Source organism: Ixodes scapularis, unplaced genomic scaffold (assembly GCF_016920785.2).
Source record: "Ixodes scapularis isolate PalLabHiFi unplaced genomic scaffold, ASM1692078v2 PGA_scaffold13__105_contigs__length_92229423, whole genome shotgun sequence".
In the NCBI taxonomy this organism is placed as follows: Eukaryota; Metazoa; Arthropoda; class Arachnida; order Ixodida; family Ixodidae; genus Ixodes; species Ixodes scapularis.
In genome coordinates, this window is record NW_024609839.1 from 49888571 (window position 1) to 49907522 (window position 18952).

Genomic DNA, 18952 nt, shown 5'->3' on the forward strand with positions numbered 1-18952 from the left:
TTGGACCACTCGTCCGTCTATCTTTCGCCACGTGATCGCGCTTCCTTCCATGCTCGGACTGCTGGGTCAGGGGATGAAATGGAGGCTGTTCATTGGTCCGGGGTGTGCGTAGCTTTCGAAGCACCGTCCGCAACGGAAAATACGAGGCAACTTCCCGCTGCTCGCAGACTTATTGGTCCCGAGGTGGAGACCCCGCCTCAAGCCTTGCGGCCGCGGGGGTCCTGACGTCATTAGAGGGGTCGCTGAGGAAAAGCTGGTCCTTCCATTCCTCAAACCGAGCGTTTTCTAATTTTAGCATCTAGCCTATGCGAAATAAGTTGCGCCAATGGCGTTCGTAATTTTCAGACGCGTCGGTATGTATTCATCTTTCAGACCACGTAGGCGATTCTGATTTGTCGAAACTTCTGAGAGTTCATGGTTCCCGCGCCTTTTGAATAACTGAACGTCTACGTTTTATTTACTTTTATTTATTTCTTTATCAATATTGTTTACCGCTACGGCGGTTGTGAAAGATATGTGAAATAAGTGCTCATGAAATACGCAGGAGAAAAAAAATAACCAAAAAATATCACTATAATCAATTGGCATCTATAAAGATAATTGAAAGCAATACTGAAAACAATGTACACTCTAATAAAAAAAGAGTCGTGTCTTTATTTCTTTTTTTCTTGCTAAACCCGTCAAAAAATGTGCCATGAATCTATTACGCATATGTTATGACTTCCTATACTTGCTTACGGGAAGCGTACAGCGGTTTCCGAAGTGCTGCGCACACGGTGATACTGTTCTGTTCTCTGGTCTATCAAAATTACAAGTTTCAGTTCATTCTGAGCCCGACTGTGCCACGAGCATGACGAAATGAGAATATTTCCACAGGTTCTGCTTCTTCCACGGGTGAGTGTAGGGCCTCGAATTCTAAGTGCTCTTGAGGGGCAAGGAACCCCTTGCGGTAACTGATGTAATCGCGAGGGTAGGAGGTGTAGTGCACCTTTTAGGCTGCTATTTGAGTTCTGCCCGGAAAATCTGACGTCATATCCCCGCAACGGTATCTCTTGTTACTTCGTCACTCGGTGGCAAGCTGCGCGCGCCGATGGTCACCCACAAACTAAGTATACTGGACTAAGTATGACTCGTCGCCGAAGTACGCGTGACTAAGTATGATGAGCTGCCAGCGGTTTCCTGCAGACAGAGTATACTAGACTAAGTATGACTCGACGCCGATGGTCGCCCACGGTCTAAGAATGCTGAACTAAGTATGACTGGCTGCCGGCTATCGGCCACGGACTATATCTCCTGGACTAAGTATCAGTCGCCACGGACAGTCGCGTGCTATAACAACTGACCGTCGCCGGCAAGTCATGGTTAATCCAGTTGACTGCGCCCTCTTTCACTTCCTCCTTGTGCCCATGGTCCGGGATTCGATTTCCGCTGAGCCCCTTGGCGAATCTCGCTGGCAAAAATAACTGTGCCTAGTTATGATTATGAATCTGTGAGTAAAACTAAATGTGCCTTCTACATGCTTTAGATGCGAATGCAGTTGTTCCCTGCTATGAGCTATGAATGTTTTATATTGCCTTGGCCTGCATGTAAATCGCTTTCGTCACACTAAAGTGGGACACTTTTCGCACGAATTCCGGCTCATTAACGCATTGTGTGTTAAAACTAATCCGAGCTAAAAAAAATATTAATTTGTTGGTGTCATAAAACGTCAAGATAGGCCACACTTTCATAAAAATGCTAATGTTTTTTTGTTTTGTTTTATACGTTTAACCGCAACACGTTCAAGCGAGATATGGGAACAAAGACCAATACATAATTATGACTCTGCGTGTCAAGCGACTACACCTTTTTCTTCCGTACTTTTGCTTGGGGTTTGGGAAAGGTGGGGCATGCTCAAGTTATTAAAGGGTCGATGCAACGATATTCAATTGGAATGTTTTTCCCTTTACACGAGCTTACTGGCACCAGAGCCCTGTATAAAGAGAGTTTTATTAATAGGAGGCGCGGGCAGAGCCAGGGCGTGCACCAGACGCAGAAAGGGGTCTTGGCATGCTCTCTTTTCCAATCAACAGCCGAAAACAGTCCCCTAGCGGTGGTAGCGAGGAACAGTTTTAATCTTTTTAATAAGCGCGTAATAGATAAATGTAGTAACCCTTCATGGCTCGAAATAGAGTGCACGTGATGTTTGGATCATGATCATGCAGAAAGATGCAAGAAACGAATGTGCCAGTTGAACTATTTTTTGCTCGGACAGGGTGTGACCCCTCGGACGGCAGATTCCCCGCCCTCGGCGCCTGGCGTACGGATTATATCGATCTTTCCGCTAGTCGCACTATCCCACCATGATATTTGAATGACGATGATTGAAACATCACGTGCACCATATTTTCAGTCACCGACAGTTACTCTGACGCACTTCTAAAGTTTGTTTCTCGTGACCACCGCCAGGGTATTATTTCCGGCTTCTGGTTGACCACATTCCCATTTGTGAAGTTTGCGAAGTTTGTGGAGGCGCCCTGGAACACGTTCTGCCCACTTTCGGCCAATAGCGCCTCTTCATTTGTCTCCTATACTTTCGAATGAGTGGCCAAACTCTACATATACGGCTCTGACTGTCACTAGTGGGACTCAAGGATACTCGCACGTAACGCCACTGGCCAAGAACCTCCTTTGTTGCGGTCTAATTTCAAAGTCAAAACCGAGCGTTCTTTTCATTCAACCTCTCCTTCGCGAAACTTGATGACGTAACTGGAGGATCGCAGTATTTTTCAGTGGCGATATTTGAGTGCGGCTTATATATTCTAACCGTGCATTGCTTGGGCACTCGATTTGGGCTCGTGATAGTCGGATGCCCGAGAAGCATTCGGGAAGTGGCCCATGTCCAATCACTGCAATGACGAAAATTGCCGAACCATAACGATGTCTGGAACTCAGCGCGTGTCCTGTGCCTTGCCGACCCCAGCGCGTGGCTATGATCAACATTGGCGGCATATAATCGGCTCCAGATCACGTGGTCGCTTGTTCTGGCTGCAAGTTCAGGGGATGAACGCTGCTAGATTTAGATGCGGAGCATCTCTTGCTCGGGTCTATGTCCCGCGGCGTCGCAGTCCGCACTCACACTACGCATGCGCAACTCTCCTCCTTCCCTCTCTCCAACATCTGCGCGTTGCTCTCTCCGCTCTCTCTCTCTCTACCAGCTGCGTGCACTTCGCGTGCGTTCGCTTCTACTCACACCGCGCGCGCATGCGCAACTCTCCTCCTCTAGTCTCCTCTCCTTCAAGTGTGAATATAAGCAGCGGTAGCGCGCTGCGCGCGTTCAGTTCACCGCTGTTGACTCCACTTCACTCCGTTCTTCCGATGAAGTGTGATGGAAGCAAACAAATTACACCATCTTCCCGAGGGGAACCATGGGGTGATGCGGAGCATCGCGGAGTTTCCAACAACGTTCACGCGATGTGTGGTAACCAACGCAAGTTAACAACGTAATAACACGCAAGTTAACAACGTCACTAACACCGTTAATAACACCGTTAATAACGATCCGCGATGCTCCGCATCACCCCATGGTTCCCCTCGGGAAGATGGTGTAATTTTTCTTTAACTTTTTCTGCGACTTCGATTGCGTGCGGTGAAAAACTAACGGGTGTTCCACAGGTCAATAACGTCAGGGATTTGTTCGCCCACGCAAAAAATGCTGACTCACTGGACTGGAATGCACCAACTTGACGCTCTGACGTCACGCCGCAGTGGTGGTGCTGCTGTCGGTACTGCGCGTGCGCACCAACTTGACGCTCTGACGTCAGGCCGCAGTGGTGGCGCTGCTGTTGGTTCTGCGCATGCGCACAAACTTGACGCTCTGACGTCACGCTGCAGTGGTGGCGCTGCTGTCGGTACAGCGCATGCGCAATGCCCACACCTGGTGTGGGCAAACGCGGGCGTGTTTGTGAACAGCGGGTTGGCGTATGGATGAAGCGACGGCACGCAACGAGACGCGTCGCAGTGAATACTAGACAAGCGAAGGCGCTTGTTCTGTTTTTATTTCACACCTTGATTGATTGACCTGATTCTGTTGAAAAATGAACATCGGACACGACGTCTTCGACCGAGGACTGTCTTCATGCCTCCGGCAGTGACGCAAGTCAGTGAGATTGCTTCTAAGACATACAAATAAATCCTTCTGCCCGGACTTATTGCGAAAATTTTGAATCATGCGTGGAATTCCACAGAATCTTTAATTAATGCCGCCTGAAAGTTTACCCGTTCCAATTGAATTTCATGTGTTCATAATTTTTTTTTTTAACAAGCCCCTGTTTTGTGGGAAAAAAGAAGCATTTTAATGGTTCCCCAGAGACGCATGGAGGCATGCACGCAATCGACCACCGCACCCGCCACACGCAAAAAGCCAAACGTCCTCTTGTAAATCATTTTCTTGCAACTCGGAACTGCCGCCGCACAGAACCGACCACCGCCCGAGACAACGATTAATTCTTTCACTCTCGACTTTTCTAAGGCCCCGTGGAGACTAAACAAGTAAACTATGGATCGCGGAAACATTCCTTTTTCCTTCCCGGGAGAAAAAAAAAAAAAAGAAATATGAGAGCGTTTTTGGCGTCATACGCGGTTGTAGAATCTTCCAGGATGATTCTACACAATGACAGATGGGAAGTCACTCTGAGCGAGAAGAAATGGTGTTGTGCTGTTGCGGTGTTTTGCTGCAGGTTACCCTTTTCTGGCGCCCAACGTGGAGCGCAAGATAATGATGGTGTCCATTTTAGCCACCGCCCGGTCAGGCCCCGCCTCGACCGCCCTGAATTAGGTTCACACACGCGAGATACAAAGGATTTACTGTTTCACAGTTGGACGCTCTGGAGGCAGCACTGGCAGCATCTTGTCCTTTCACCGTTCCGTCGCACACCATCCTCGAGCTCGCCACCAAAGATCTGCCTCGTGCCTACCTGGTTCCCTTCTCCCTTCGCCCCCGTTGGCTCATGTCCGGCCCGCTCGCGGCCGTGATCTCCACAAGATAGGAACCGATACTTCTGGTTATCTGACAAACTGAGAGATAATTGAGCCTGTCGGGACCGCCTACGCGGAAAAACGCCGAATCGAATGCTTTGGCTCTTATTGCCCGCGGGGGTGCATTAAGCAACACTGGGGGCCGCCATATTTTTGTCGTCGCTTTCTGCGCGAAGCCTGAGATTGAGTCCGAGTTCACGCCAAGCGCTGACGCGGCACTCATGTCGAATGAGGAGCGCAAGCTCGTCTGCTTCTTTTGCGGGGGTTGTGGTGACGTCAGAACGCCAAGCTCTGATTGGCTCTGATTGAAGGACACCCGGTAGACTTCAAGGCAGCTTGCTTTGAGGTTTACCCACTAACCTTAAATCAGAACCAATCAGAGCTAGGTGCTCTGACGTTACCGCAACCTCTGCAAAGGAAGCAGACAAACTTGCGCTGCGCATACCTTTCGACCCAAGTACACGCCGAACACTAGAGAGTTTTAGTAGACCGTGTTTCCCCCTCCGCTAACCCTCCGCTACGAAGAAACCGCCACTGCGCCTGCGTGCCGATGGCCTTTGCTGTAGAGTTCCGGGTAGCGGAGGGGCTTAGCGGAGGGGGAAACACGCTCTACTGAAACTTTCTACTGACACTGCACTGCGAACAATGCATACTCAAGGTGCACGCCCAAAATAGTGCGGTCTCGTACAGCCGGCGCAGTGCAGCTGGTAGAGTCCGCACAGTTTTAAAAAAAAAGGGTATATTACTCGTTTTTTATGAAGAGTACATTCCGCTATAGTCAAATGTCGCTCTCTTTCTGCTATAGTGAAACGTCGCCACTGTTCGGCACTCCCCTGTTTAGTCAGGTGCTTGCTGTTGCGATCACCGCCTGAAAACTTCTGCACTCCCGTTGAGCGCCTCGTCCCGCGACCCGCGCGATAACGGGAGAAGGAAGCGCGATAGAGCACAGGAGGATAACACGAGAAAGAGAGTTTGCTTTTTTTTATATCTAATAAATGGTTTCTTATTACAGATTAAAAAGACTCTCCTGGAAGTGAGAGCTAACCTAAACGGTGCTATCGCATCTAAAAAAAAATCTGTACAAAAGACGTAGGTACTGTATGCATGTTCTCCTCGAAGACCTTCCGTTACACGTCGTCTCCGCAGACATATCCGGCAAATCACTGTTTCCTCCCTTAAAGGCCGACGACCAGACCCGAGATTCTGCAAGGCAGACGATCCTCCTCGCCATGGGGGAGGAGGAAACAGGCAACGGTGGGGAGGGTAGAACGGGGAGAGGAGGAAGAGGGAAGTGGTAAGCGCAAACTGTTCGCGGTCACACAGCATGTACATCATACAAAAAGACAGTTTGCAGGCACCGTCCGAGGTCCGTTTCTTCCTTGTAGGACGGTTCACGTTGGTCGCACAAACCCTCTCTGCACACAAGCTCGAAGTGTACGTATGTATGAAGGAAACGTGCTTCGCCAATGAAAAGGAATCAGTGACCGAGTGAGCTATATACTCCGTTTCACTTTAAAACGTAAGCGAGGCCGAAGCTACAAGTACTAGCATGTGGCCCTGAACAGTGCTTTTCACTGCTCAAGCATGCGCGCTTGGCAGGGACACTGAAAGTCCGGAGCTCCTGCTTTTCTATACTCCGTTACACAACGCTTTCAAAGCTAACCGGCGCGAGTGCGTAACTTCATCTATGATTTCGTTTGCGCGAGAACGCGCACAAATGATCGACGAGATCAAGCCTCATGCTCGCGCCCGGGGCTTTGGCAGCGTTGCTTATTAAGTATGAAACGGGTTATCGTTTCCGCCATGTTCATACTTAGAATTGAAACGGAATATAGACGCTTTCAGCCAGCCGCGCATGGGGACCGCCATAATGGACCTTCAGTTTTCCTCTTCTTTTATTCCGTTCGCTTCACTTCATCATTGCCACAGCAGGACAGGTTATTGCAACTTTAGATGCTACTGTGTCCTTCTCATCATAGGCCTTTGTATAGGCTCGTCAACGCCCGCTTCAGTAGCTCAGCATCTCGGTAAGACCAGAGAAAGTCGGCGATGGCGGCTCTGTCTGGCGCGTGTTTAAGCCGTCTACCAACGCTTTCAGATAGCTGAGCATGGGCGCCGTCATAATCGATCTTCAGTTTTTGTTTCCTCTCATTTTATTGGAGCCGTATACGTTCAGAGTTCGGTCATTAATCGGTAAGAGTAGGGCGAACCTAAGGGCACGTCGTTGGCCGAAATTGTTGATATGACCTTGGGAACGTTGATTGGCATCTTTTGTGACCAACCACTAGTCACGAATATTCCCTTGGAGCAAGAAATGAGCTTAACGTTTATCTTCAAACCACAATTTTTAGGTAAGGATGAATTCAAGTATGTAATTTCAGCTCGCGAGAGCTGAAGTTTGCGACCCCTTGTAACTGAAAGGGCATTGCACGTAAAGTTGTCGTGGCGAAGACATCGAAAATGCACTCTTTCTTTTGATTGCCACCACGGCCACGACCGAGTGGACGCTGAAAGCCGTGGAGACGGCTCCGTAAGAATTTTGAAATTAACATCAAACGCGCATCCTACGTTTCCAGTTTTGCCTCGTGTTTCAGGAAACATTATTCGTGAATATCACCTTTTTTGGCTCACTAAACGCACTCGGTACCGCAAAACTCGCTATTTCCATCAATATCTTACAATCATCAGTTCATTTTCTTTCAGCCTCATTCAGAAACAGAACTTCCTTCGCCGCGGTGTGCGGTTCCTTCAAGGTAGTCTCAGATATTTTTACTTCGCAGTATCATCACGGGGGAAATACGTCACGGTGGCGGCGGCGCCACTTTCGCCGCTCCACCCCGACTCCCGCCGGCTCCTCCCATTCACTAAACTCTCTTCATATACGACTCTGATTTTGATCACTTCGCTCCATCATTACCACAGCAAGACGGTCGGATAGGCCATTGTCATCTTAGATTCGACGGTGTACTTCTCTCCATCCAGGGCTTTTCTCGAGAATCGCCAAAGCCCGCTTCAGTGGCTTCTTTTCGGTGAGACTAGAGAAGGTCAGCAATGGCGGCTGTAATCTGGATCGTGTACAACGCGTGTGCAGTGCACACCAGCTCGGAGCACGTGGAGCGAAAGCTCGCGCTGCAGGACCCAGGAATCCTGTGTTCAATCCCCACCCCTTCCCGTTTCGATCTGGATGAGCATCGTACCGGCGTGCGGTCGTGTATCACTACTGCGTGGTGCACGTTAAAGACCCCCAGGATAGCAGTTGTAGTGCACTGGTTAAATTTCTCAACTACGGCTGAGACTCAGGACGCTCATTGAGGCTGACTAACTTCCATCTATATAAACATACACAAAACAATAGTATTATTATTATATGCTTCGCATTTGCTTGGGGCGTGTCTACAGATATTTCCGCAGCAGCGAACACCGCGTCTTTTTGAACGATATATGAACAGTGTGACTACGGTTTTAGACAGTCTCAGTTTGAACGTGCATGAAGTAATTACGCGGGTTGTTGCTGTTGTTTCACGAAAATAAACTTGGAGATAAACGCTCAGTCCAACACCTTCTAGACATTAAAGACGAACGCAAAATGTTCGACGTCACCGACGCTGTGGTAGTGGGACCCATCAAGCATCGTCAAAAGCGTAAGTCACTAGGCCTTTCCTGTACATGATTGGTCCAGCAATGATAGAACACGTACAGATACATTATTTTGCGCGTAAGAACCCGTAAGTGAACAAAATACGTCACCTCCGGAATGGCTCTAGGAGAACACACGTCATACTACGGCGTCGCTTCTTGTCGCCTTAATATCTTTAATTTTATGCAATTATATTAAAGCTACGTAGCAACAATTTTTTTTTTTACTTTCACTGAATATTATTTTGAATTATTCCTTGACATTCATGACTAGTGAAACACGCATTAGTTATTATTGTTTTTAGCGCAGTGGCAGCCGCAAAAGATATAAAAAAAACTTGCAGCGTTCATTTACTGAACACGCAGCTAGAACACGCGACCACGTGATGAGGAGCCAATTATATGCCGCCAATGTTTATTATTGCGACTCGCTGGAATTGAAAAAGCCCATGGCAGGTACTGATTCCCACACATCGTTAAAAGGTTCGACTCTTTCCCTCATCCCAGCGATTGGGCACGAATGCATGTGGATGTATTGATTGTCACGAGCCTATAGATAGAACGTTCACGCAGTGCTCGTGTCCTGGGTATGAAGCCGCATGTGAATGACGTCATCACGGGGATGGCAAAACTTGATGACGGAATCCTGGAGATCGCATTGTTGAGAGCGCCAAAACGATATGTGATATCCACAACTTCGTCGTCAAGTTTTGCGAAGGAGAGACTGAAAAAACAAACAAAAAACTATTGCTTTTATTGTTAGAATCACGCGGCGACGTGGGGTCCTTTTTTTTATTTTTTTGTTTGGTCAGTGGCGTGGCGTGGGAATATACTTGAGTCCCTGTAATGCAAGTGGGCTCTTGTGAAGTGAAAAAAAAATATCTTTTCTGCAGAATGTTGTCGCGCGGCTTCTCGAATATGGGGCACTCTGAAGCCCACTCGGGAACACATTGGGGTCCGAAATGGGAGAACCGTTAACGAAGTGGAACGTTCTTTATGCCCCGTTTCGCCCCCAAATGTGACGGTGCGGTGGAAGCTACGTGCTCGTATCGCCCACTCGTTCCTCCATCTTTCGCCTCGTGATCGCCCTTCCGGCCGTACCCACTCGCAAAAGAGCGGGATCGCGCGATAAAAGGGACGCGAGTCGTACGGCGAACGCGTAGCGCCCGCGGCGCTGTCAGCTTGGCGGTGAGCGAAGTACGCAGGTTCAAAAACATGCGGACGTGCTTCTATAGGGGAGGCTCATCGATCAGGCGCGGAAAATGGACTGCGCCGAGAAATGATCTCGGTTCCGCGTGTAGACGGCGATCAAATGCAAGTGTGAACGCCGTTCACTGTTCGGTGTTCCCACTCCATCAGTCGTTCAACCACCACTCCCGGAAAGAAAAAAAAAAAAAGTCGGTTATAATAACGCGGAAGGATATCGACATCGCAAACTGGTAAACTCGCTCTCCGGAACTTCCGGTCCCGTTAAACACGCTCGCAAAGCTTTTTTTTCTTTTTTCTTTTTTTTAGATGTATATATATGTAATGAAGATAAAATGAACGAGGGTTTGCTGTGTAATCAATCCGACTGCCGACCGTTGCGGGTAACTGTTTACCGATGGTGTTTAAAGGTGGCAGGACATCGTTTTCATGTGGGAGGGAATCAAATTCTGTGTATTTTGGATATGGTCTGTCAATAGAATACTTTTTTTCTTCTTATTTTGAAGCATGGAGAAACCCAATACGTTTTCAAATTGCGTTTGGCTGCGGCAGATTCGTAGGATAAATCTTTGTAGTTGTTTTGTGTTTGTGTCTGTCTGTGTATTTGTATTTGAAAATTCAAAACGTAGGAAGTTTTCTTTTTTTGATTTTCGTTTTTTCCTTTTGAAAACGTTTTGAAGCACCTATTTTTCCTCCGATTCGTTATTGCGCCACTATACCACTGGCGACTGAACCGCGTTCGCGAGGCAGTTGCCGATGTGCTCGCCGAAATATTCATTGCCATATTTCGCCACTCTATATTTTGCCAAGCATGACCATATCAGTAGAAAGTGGGTTTACTTCAATGTAACATTAATGCCTTCGAGGAGTCATTCGTACCTAAACGTTCCGTGGAATGAAACCAGTTCTCGCGGCTTTTTTAATATATTTTGGCATTATTTACGACAAATTGTTTGAAAATGCCATTAAAACAGTTTAATGTTTTAATGTTTCGAGTCGCCAAGATCAAAAGTATTGCTCTGTTTTTTTTCTTCTTATTTTTTGTGGTGTTTGTGGTTTTTTAAGGGTACGTATATAAGCATATGAATAAATTCAGAAATCTAGAAACGCTTCCAGCTAAATTACTAAAATTCGGCGATGTCCTGTGCACAGGCAATGTACCTTTCGTTTTAGACTTTTTCTTCGTAAAATAATTGCACAGGCGGCTCGTGCTTCAATTATTTAGCAATAGATCGCCGTATCACTAAATTCTGCAGCAACCAAAAAGAAAAAAAAAAAAAAACTGGCAACGATTAAAGCGACAAAAATAAAGTAAAAGAAACTAAACGCGAAGGGCATTCAGGATTTCCATTTGCACCCATTGATTGTTAGACTAAATTACACGAAACGTCCGAAAAAGAAAACATTAAGTTTTATCGCAACAGCCAGTCTCTCAAACTGTAAAATAAAAAAGGGTAAGGCAAATTTTATGTATGGTAAGTACTTTGCATCGTTCCGAAATGCAATACCCTCTACAACAACAGAGTGTTTACAAAACAAGCCCGCTTTCCGCACACCGAGGTCGACCCACTATTTTTTTTTTTCAATCAGCCAATGGGAGCACTGCGTTCTGACATCGTCGCAACCCCCGTGCCAAGGAAGCAGACGAAACTTCCGCTCCGGATCGGTTCGGCCCAACGTTACTAAAACACTCAGTTGGGAAACTCGCTGTCGAAACCTGGGCCGCTGGCGTCCACCGAGACCGAGCTAAATACGACAACAGCGCCACTCTTTGGCTGTGTTCCAAATCTTACCCAAATGGATCCGAGTTACTCCGGCGGAACTATCACGTGACAGCACGGATTGAAAAATGCAGGACGCGGGTAGGTTTTAGAACGCCAAGGGTACAAAACCCTTACCCTGGAGTAAGATCGAGTAAATTTTGGAACACGGCCTTTGTCATTAGCCTGTATTGTGGTCACCTTGAGCTTTTAAGGGGTGTCCAAACAGGACACTACAAAACGCACGACTCCGACAAATCGTGAAAATTGAAGCGGACGCGCCCGCTTCGCGCCCGCTTCAATTTTCACGATTTGTCGGAGTCGTGCGTTTTGTAGTGTCCTGTTTGGACACCCCTTTAGAAAGCATGTTTTCGCGTAAAAACCAACAGAAAAAAAACTCTTTTTGTAGTGGCTTTTATTGAAGTTTTGTACAAAATGAAGGGCGCGCGATGTTTTTAGAAACTTTAGTTTGCAAGGTTTTGCGGCACAATTAATATAGTTTTTATACAACCATGCCTCAGCGGTGCTTTCAGGTAGCGTGTCCCGACATAGGTGCATCTTAACTGCAGTAGTAATTCACGGCGCGGCCGCCGGGGAGACGGGGAGGCACCCCTGTAACCTCTTCCGCTGTATCTGTTTCGGCGCCAGAATGGCCGATTAAAGCGCGAAAGACATGTACGACGAAACCGTCCGATCCGATGTCCCGATGCGATACGACGGTCGGAGGCGAGGGTTTTCAACGCTCTCTGATGCTACGAAAACCCTCGCCCCCAGAGGCCATTCCGGCAGTCCGCAGGTCGGATCGGAAGGTTTCGTCGTACATGTGTTCCGCGCTTAAAGACCGACGACCAGTTCGCGCTTTCCACTTTTCGCCCGCTTCCTACTCTCCCTCCTACCCTTTCCACCCACGCCCGCCCCTCTTGCTCCCTTCTTTCCATCCTTCGCTTCCCTCGCCCGAAGGCGTGAAGAGGAGGGTCTTCTGCCTTGCAGAATCTCGAGTCTGGTCGTCGGCCTTTAAAGCCAAAATAGACGTCACGTGCAGTTCCTCGAACGACCGCTGCGGGAGAACTGGCGGCGTTGTGTTCGCCATTAGCTCGGTGCTCGAGGACAGATCGGGGACACTCTTTCAGAGCAGTCTCTATGGCAGTTTCCCAACTGAGTGATTCAGTAACGTTGGTTCGGCCGGAAACGGCGAAGGCACAAAGACAACAACCGCCGTGACGATGCATTATTAGCAACGCTCGATTGGTCTCCCTCAAATCATAGCGTCCTCTTCGGTCGGACTTGGAGTGAAACGGAGTATGGCACCACTTTATTCGTCGCATTAATAAAAATTTAAATATGTCACGGGTATCGTTAAACGCCCTACACGTGCTCATCACTTGAAGAACTGTCATATTTTTCCTGATGTTTTTGGTGTTTTCTTTTCTTTCGAAGCCGCGTTAGTGCCTTCTTTCCCCTTGTGCAGATAGGAGCCGAACGCGCTAAAGTGGTATGCAGATTAATCGCCAAAGTCGTTATCGATCAAATGACCTTTCTCGATCTACGAGGCAACGGAGGCGCGTCGAGTTTCCATGCTAAACGGTTCCGCTCGAGGCACCTGCGGGTAGGTGGAAAGTGCGTTTGGTACGTGGATTTCAAAGAACCTTAATGCAGTGATATAAAGTCACTGGATCGAGGCAAAGTAGCCCCATTGTTTTCCCTGCCCGCTAGCCGGACACAAAAGCGATATGCTAACATGCAGACGCCCCTTCTTCGCGGAGTAATTGTTTCATCTGCTTCAGTTGCCATGGCAATCGCCATTTCGGTTCATACGAATCTTCGAAGCTTCGAAAGGGTCGTTTGAGCCAGTTGCACCACAATCGCTATGGAGCATTTTCGCACTGAAAGCGTTCCTCGGCAATATAAGCGTCTTTGGCGGTGCGTACGCCATCCTCTTATCGATCACGCTCATCTCCACAGGTATCTTACTATGGTATTGATGTTCTTACTTAATTCGAGACAGGTAGATTATTTTTCGAAGCCGCCAAGTACCGGCGCCGGATATGGTGGCATTAGGAAGACGAGCGCTTGTTTCGCAGGTTTGTGGACAAAAAATCTCGGTATTCAAGGAACGTCTCTAGTTACATGCCACCAGCGACTTTAAATCGGCTCACCGAGAATGGAGAGCTCAAGGTGAAACTGCTCATCCCGTGAGCCAAAATGACGACCATTCAAGGAACTTGACGCTGCTTTCCCAGGATCCACTGAACTTAGCTAGTGAGACTCGGGCATTTCTGAAACTACCTTTGTTTGTTTTTTTGTTGTTTTTTTTCCTTTATAAGTCAAGCATGACTTATATTGTGCGATTTTTATTGTAACTTTTGCAGCTTCGATGTTGAACACCGCTTTCTTCCACCATGTCTTTTTTTTTTTTTTTTTGCGGCATGCGCGATGCAGTTTTGAAGCCGCAAGTCAAGTCGCACCATGTGAATCAGGCAGTAATTACATTTAATCTCTACCTACTAAACAGGCGTCGTACGGCCAGGTTCCCGTCCCACACAGGTGTATTTTGCGGTCGGACATTTTTCCGCCGATCTGCTTGCAGTCAATCGTTGAGATATATGGAAGCGCGACACCGCGAACTACGCACTAAGAAGGAAATCAGTCATTCTAAGTCTTCCAGTCCTCCAGCAGTAATACTGCATGCCCCGCCTTTCTAAGACAAAATTACTCCTTTCAACTTTTCCTCGGGGCATTCGTGGAGAAAATTAGCGCGGTCTACAAGGGACGGGGGGATTGCTTTCATTGAAGTATGAAGTAAGCGGAGTGACAATCACCACGCCGTGAAACTTCATTCTCAATCACGTTGACTTTCGGTGAAAAAATTAGACTTTTACGTTTCCCTGTAATGCGAAATTAGAGCGCAGCTCTTGAGGTATGTCGATTTTGTGATATACCGTGGTAGACCGTTGGCTATATACAAGTTCTGCAGGAAAGCAAGTTCAATGACTTTTTTTTTTGTTTTGTTAATAGTGTTGGACAGTTGGGGTTGATCCGATGCCCACCTGTGGCGAGGCCGTTGTCGCCCACGTCGAGCGAGATGTCCAGGGACGCGATGATGTCAGCGCACGGCTTGCGCAGCACCGCACCGGCCTGAGCCGGGGGCCAGCACGTGAACGAGTCCCAGGCCGGCTTGCAGTGCACCGGGCTTGGAACTGTAGACACTGGAATCAAAGAACCAGAAACAGGGACAGGTTATAGCTAGCTCCAAGCTTTTAATACCGCGCGGAAGTGACCGTTGTTTCTATACATACGGGGTGTCTGAAGTAACCAGGCTTTATCTAAAAGGAACCGTAAAAATTGGCGCCTGCACGTAGCAATGTAAACTTTTCGTCAAAGGTGTATTTCACAGGTCGGTGTCTTCTTGTGAAATTAAAAATCGTAGCTTATTTTCTGTAAGAAATAGGGTCATAAAACTTGCCAGGGTCAATGGCGGACGGCAACGTAGACGACTGAGTCGAGTGGCGGGGCGCGTTTGGAGCACGTATTTATAGATGGTGTCGGGAGCAGCGTTCGAAGGTGTAGCCGACCAGCGAATGAAAGCAGACGACACGCAGGCGAAATCCGTCGGCTGCAAGAGCACTGTCATTATGCAACCGCGCTTTTTTGTACTTGAATTTGTGCTTTTATTGTCCGTATTTATTTTAAACCAAAGGTAGGTAACAATAAAGATTGTATTCATTTTAATGTACCACGGTCTTCGCGAGCAGTCTTGATAAGGAAGTAGCGCCACTCGACTCGATCGTCTTCGCCGCCGTCCGTCTTTTACCCTGGCAAGTGTTTTGGCCCTATTTTTTACAGAAAGGGAGCTACGCTTGCATTTTTGCATGAGGAACCGACCTGGTTGAGTTCACGTTTGACGAAAAGTTTACATTCCTATGAGCAGGCGCCGATTTTTACGACCAATTTTATATTGAGCCTGGTTATTTCGATCACCTATATATATAGACCAACTCATGTTTACAAACAAACCGGAGCGCCCCTAGCGGACGCCACCGGCGCCGTGCATGCGTGATGGAGTGTGGGCAAGAACCTCGCCGTCGCTCATAAACAAACCATTGGAAGGCGATGTTGCCGGCGTCCAGTGTGAGTCCCCGTGCTCTTTTTCGCGTTGGAATTGTTGATTCCACGTCTTCCTGGCAATGTCTGATTACTGCAGCGGCCTCAGCTAAATTAACGAGGCTCATTACACCGCAAAACATCGCGTAAATGATGTGACATGCGGTGATTCATTCCGCGTGGACGCCGCAGAATCGGCGCCCAAGCCTGACTCGCTTGATGAGATTCTGCTCGCTCTTTTCAGTCGCGACATCGCTTGGGCTGCAAAAGGCTGGGCCGTTGCTGAGATGTTTGACGTCGATACTGAAAATCGCAAGCAGAATCGAACCAAGAAGATCGGGCATAACAAGTCGGCGATGGCCACTGGTAAAAAAATGATCAACATCTCCTTGAATATACTGCTTACATCGAGCCTTCTTACCCCAACCCACCTTCCAACTTACAAGACTTTTAAGGCCTGCACTTAATATTTATCGCAATTACCGGGCCAGTGTTTGGTGTACGGGCCGGTGTTGTCTGAAAGAGCTGACGACAAATAGGAACGTTTGAAAGAGCAGACGACATTTCGAACAATCAGGCAGCTGTTTGAACTTGAAGACGCATGAGTAGTCCGCAGGTGGTCCGTACAACTTGACGGTTTTCCCGCGTTCATATTGGAACAAAACAAAGAAATCTGATGTCCACAAGTATCAGTGAATTCAACCCAAACTGCTTCCCGCCCAAGCAATCGTAGTCCGACGGCGTCTGGTTTTTCCTTTTCACGGCACATATCCACGCTCTCGGACGAACTAAGCACATAAAAACTGACCTTCAAACCTTTCTCGACTCTTTCGGTGCAGCCCCAGTCGCGGCATTTTGACGAGGAGGCAGGTTTTTGTCTGGTTTCTTTCAGACCAACGCAGGAATGCACGTCCCGCATGGCGACTTCCGCCCACAGTCCCTAACCGGAAGTGCGCCCGACGCGCCATCACCGCGCCGTGACGTAACAGAGTTGAGTTCGTGTATAGGGTGCTACACAGTGAATCCTTGTGCTTTAAAACGAACCGGGAAAGATTGGCGCCTGCACATCGAAAGTTCAAACTCTCACCGAATGTGTATTTAGGTGGTTTTGTGAAATTTCACGGCGTAACTCTGTTCTTGCAAAAAAAAGAGAAACAAACTTGCTGGGGTCAACAGCGCTAGAATTCATGGTGGCCACCTTATACATATCAACGTGTGTGCGGCCCTGATGTGAAAAGTCCCGAACAATAATCTTCGTGCCACGACAACCCTCTTCCTCTCCGCCCTCTTTATAAAGAAACGTAAAGCGGTACAACACACGTGAGCCAAAAACCGCGTCGCGTTGCGCCGCTGTGTAACCATGACAACCATCACAGTTGCCGTGAGATGACGGCGCAGCATTCGGCTATGTCATTGCTTTTCTGCAACAGCTGCTATGGTTACACCGCTCAGCGATGCAAGGAATGTGATTTTTGCTCACTCGGGGTTTCACGCTTTATGGTCTGTTGTAACATAAAAACGGCAACAAAAGCTGGGGACAAAAAAAAAAAAAAAAAAAAAAAAAGAAACTTTGTTCAGTGCTTAGCGTACCGTTGTGCACAACACAAATAAGGAGCCATTTTGTTTAAGGCATTCTTTGGGAAAAGCCTTTTCACAGATTCGCCTGCCTTCCCGTGGTGTCAGCAAACTAGGACAATCGTACACTCGCTCACCTTTAAGCTGAGACTGTAGCCAATGCCACAAGCACGAGAGCTCGAGGTCGCTGCTTTCAAATGCACGTCTCAAAGTCAGAAGCGCGGGCTATAGCTCGCCCTTGTAGCTTTGGCTGCAGTCTCAGCTTAGGGTGAACAGAGTGTGTACTTCATTTTGTTTTTCTGGGAATTTGAGCGTGATGAAACGAGTAGGATTGGTTTTGTCTCGATGCAACGTAACAAGAATACTCAGTTGGGAAACTGCCGTAAGAGCCTCCTTTGAAAAAGTGGCTCCGATCCGTACTCGAGAACCGAACTAATGGCAACGCTGCTATTTCTCCCGCAGCGGCCACTCCGGGAGCTGCACGGCTGCACGTATGCGGAAAGCAAGTCGTCTGCTACTTGCAAAGGAGTTGCGGTGACGTCAGAGCGACGCCGAGCTCTGATTGGCTTTGATTGAAAGGATAGTGAGTAGACCTCAAGTCCTAAATGCCTCAACGTCTACCCCCTATTTTTTTTTTTTATCAATCAGCCAATAAGAGCTCGGCATCGTGTTGACGTCACCACACCTCCTTCGCAAAAATCAGACGACTTGCTCTCCGGATTGGTTTCAGTTCGAGTCGCGCAAAGGCCGGTGGCTGTAAGGTCCCTCTATACGGAAAGGTAGCGACATCTTTTGAAGAATGTCGCCAGCTCCTCTCACTGGACGAATGTATACCACCCTTCGAAGCTCGCTGCGCGCGGATTTTGTTTTGGTTGTTTTTGCTTTTCGAGACCCCGCGTCGCCATTTTCGCTCCGGTTGCCCGCTGCGCCAGCCTTAGCGGATATTTTGTGTTTTCGCTTGTTCTGCTAAGGTTGTTTTGTTTTTTTTACGCAGAATATTCTGATTTCGTTATGCCGCGTATTGGGTGAAGGCTCCCAGTCGCGCCTTTACATCAATGGGGATAAAATATTAGTAGATCGTTTTTGCGCAACTATTACGACACGTTGCGCACGCCAAGGATGGGTACCGTTAAAAGGGAAACTTTTTTTATTATCAAGACCACCGATATCTCCTCTTAATTTGAACTATATGCAAACTTTACAAGTGGAGGCTCCTTGCGTTCGATCGCGCCTCGGTTGCGTGAACACTCATGCAGCGGGAGCCCCAGTCGAAGCTGCCCACTCACGTCTGTAGCCTCTATGGTTGGTCTATGTTAAGGTGAGACGAGGCATGGTAGCTGTTGAGGAGAGTGCTTCAGTTTTTAAAGAAAAACAGCAATCCCTTCGTGCTTACGTGTCCTGTCTTGCCTCCGTTACGAGGCGACGAAAAAAACCGAGCGTGTGATCTCCCTTCTTTGCGTCTGGGGCACGCGTGCGGTAATACAAAGACACTGCCTTCAATTGTGCCAAAGTAACTGTGCAACATACAAGAGTTCGCTGCTGCACGTAGTCGGCGGCTTTGCTCGTGCAGGAGCGAAACAGAGCCTCGCTCCGATAGCAAAGTAGCGTAGACCGTGCTCGCATCGCGTGTCCGTGCCCATGTTTGCCCTAGTTCGCAT

At 48.0% G+C, this 18952-nt stretch overlaps 1 protein-coding gene across 1 annotated transcript in view; it reads right to left on the bottom strand.

Moving 5' to 3' along the window:
- The window catches only part of LOC8026773 (corticotropin-releasing factor receptor 1-like), a 76662-nt gene that overhangs the window by 34318 nt on the left and 23392 nt on the right, over positions 1 to 18952 (bottom strand). Inside the window, exon 2 of the mRNA XM_042289627.1 lies at positions 14666 to 14824. Coding sequence (XP_042145561.1) covers positions 14666 to 14824 — 159 coding nt within the window. The remainder of the gene's footprint in view (positions 1 to 14665; positions 14825 to 18952) is intronic.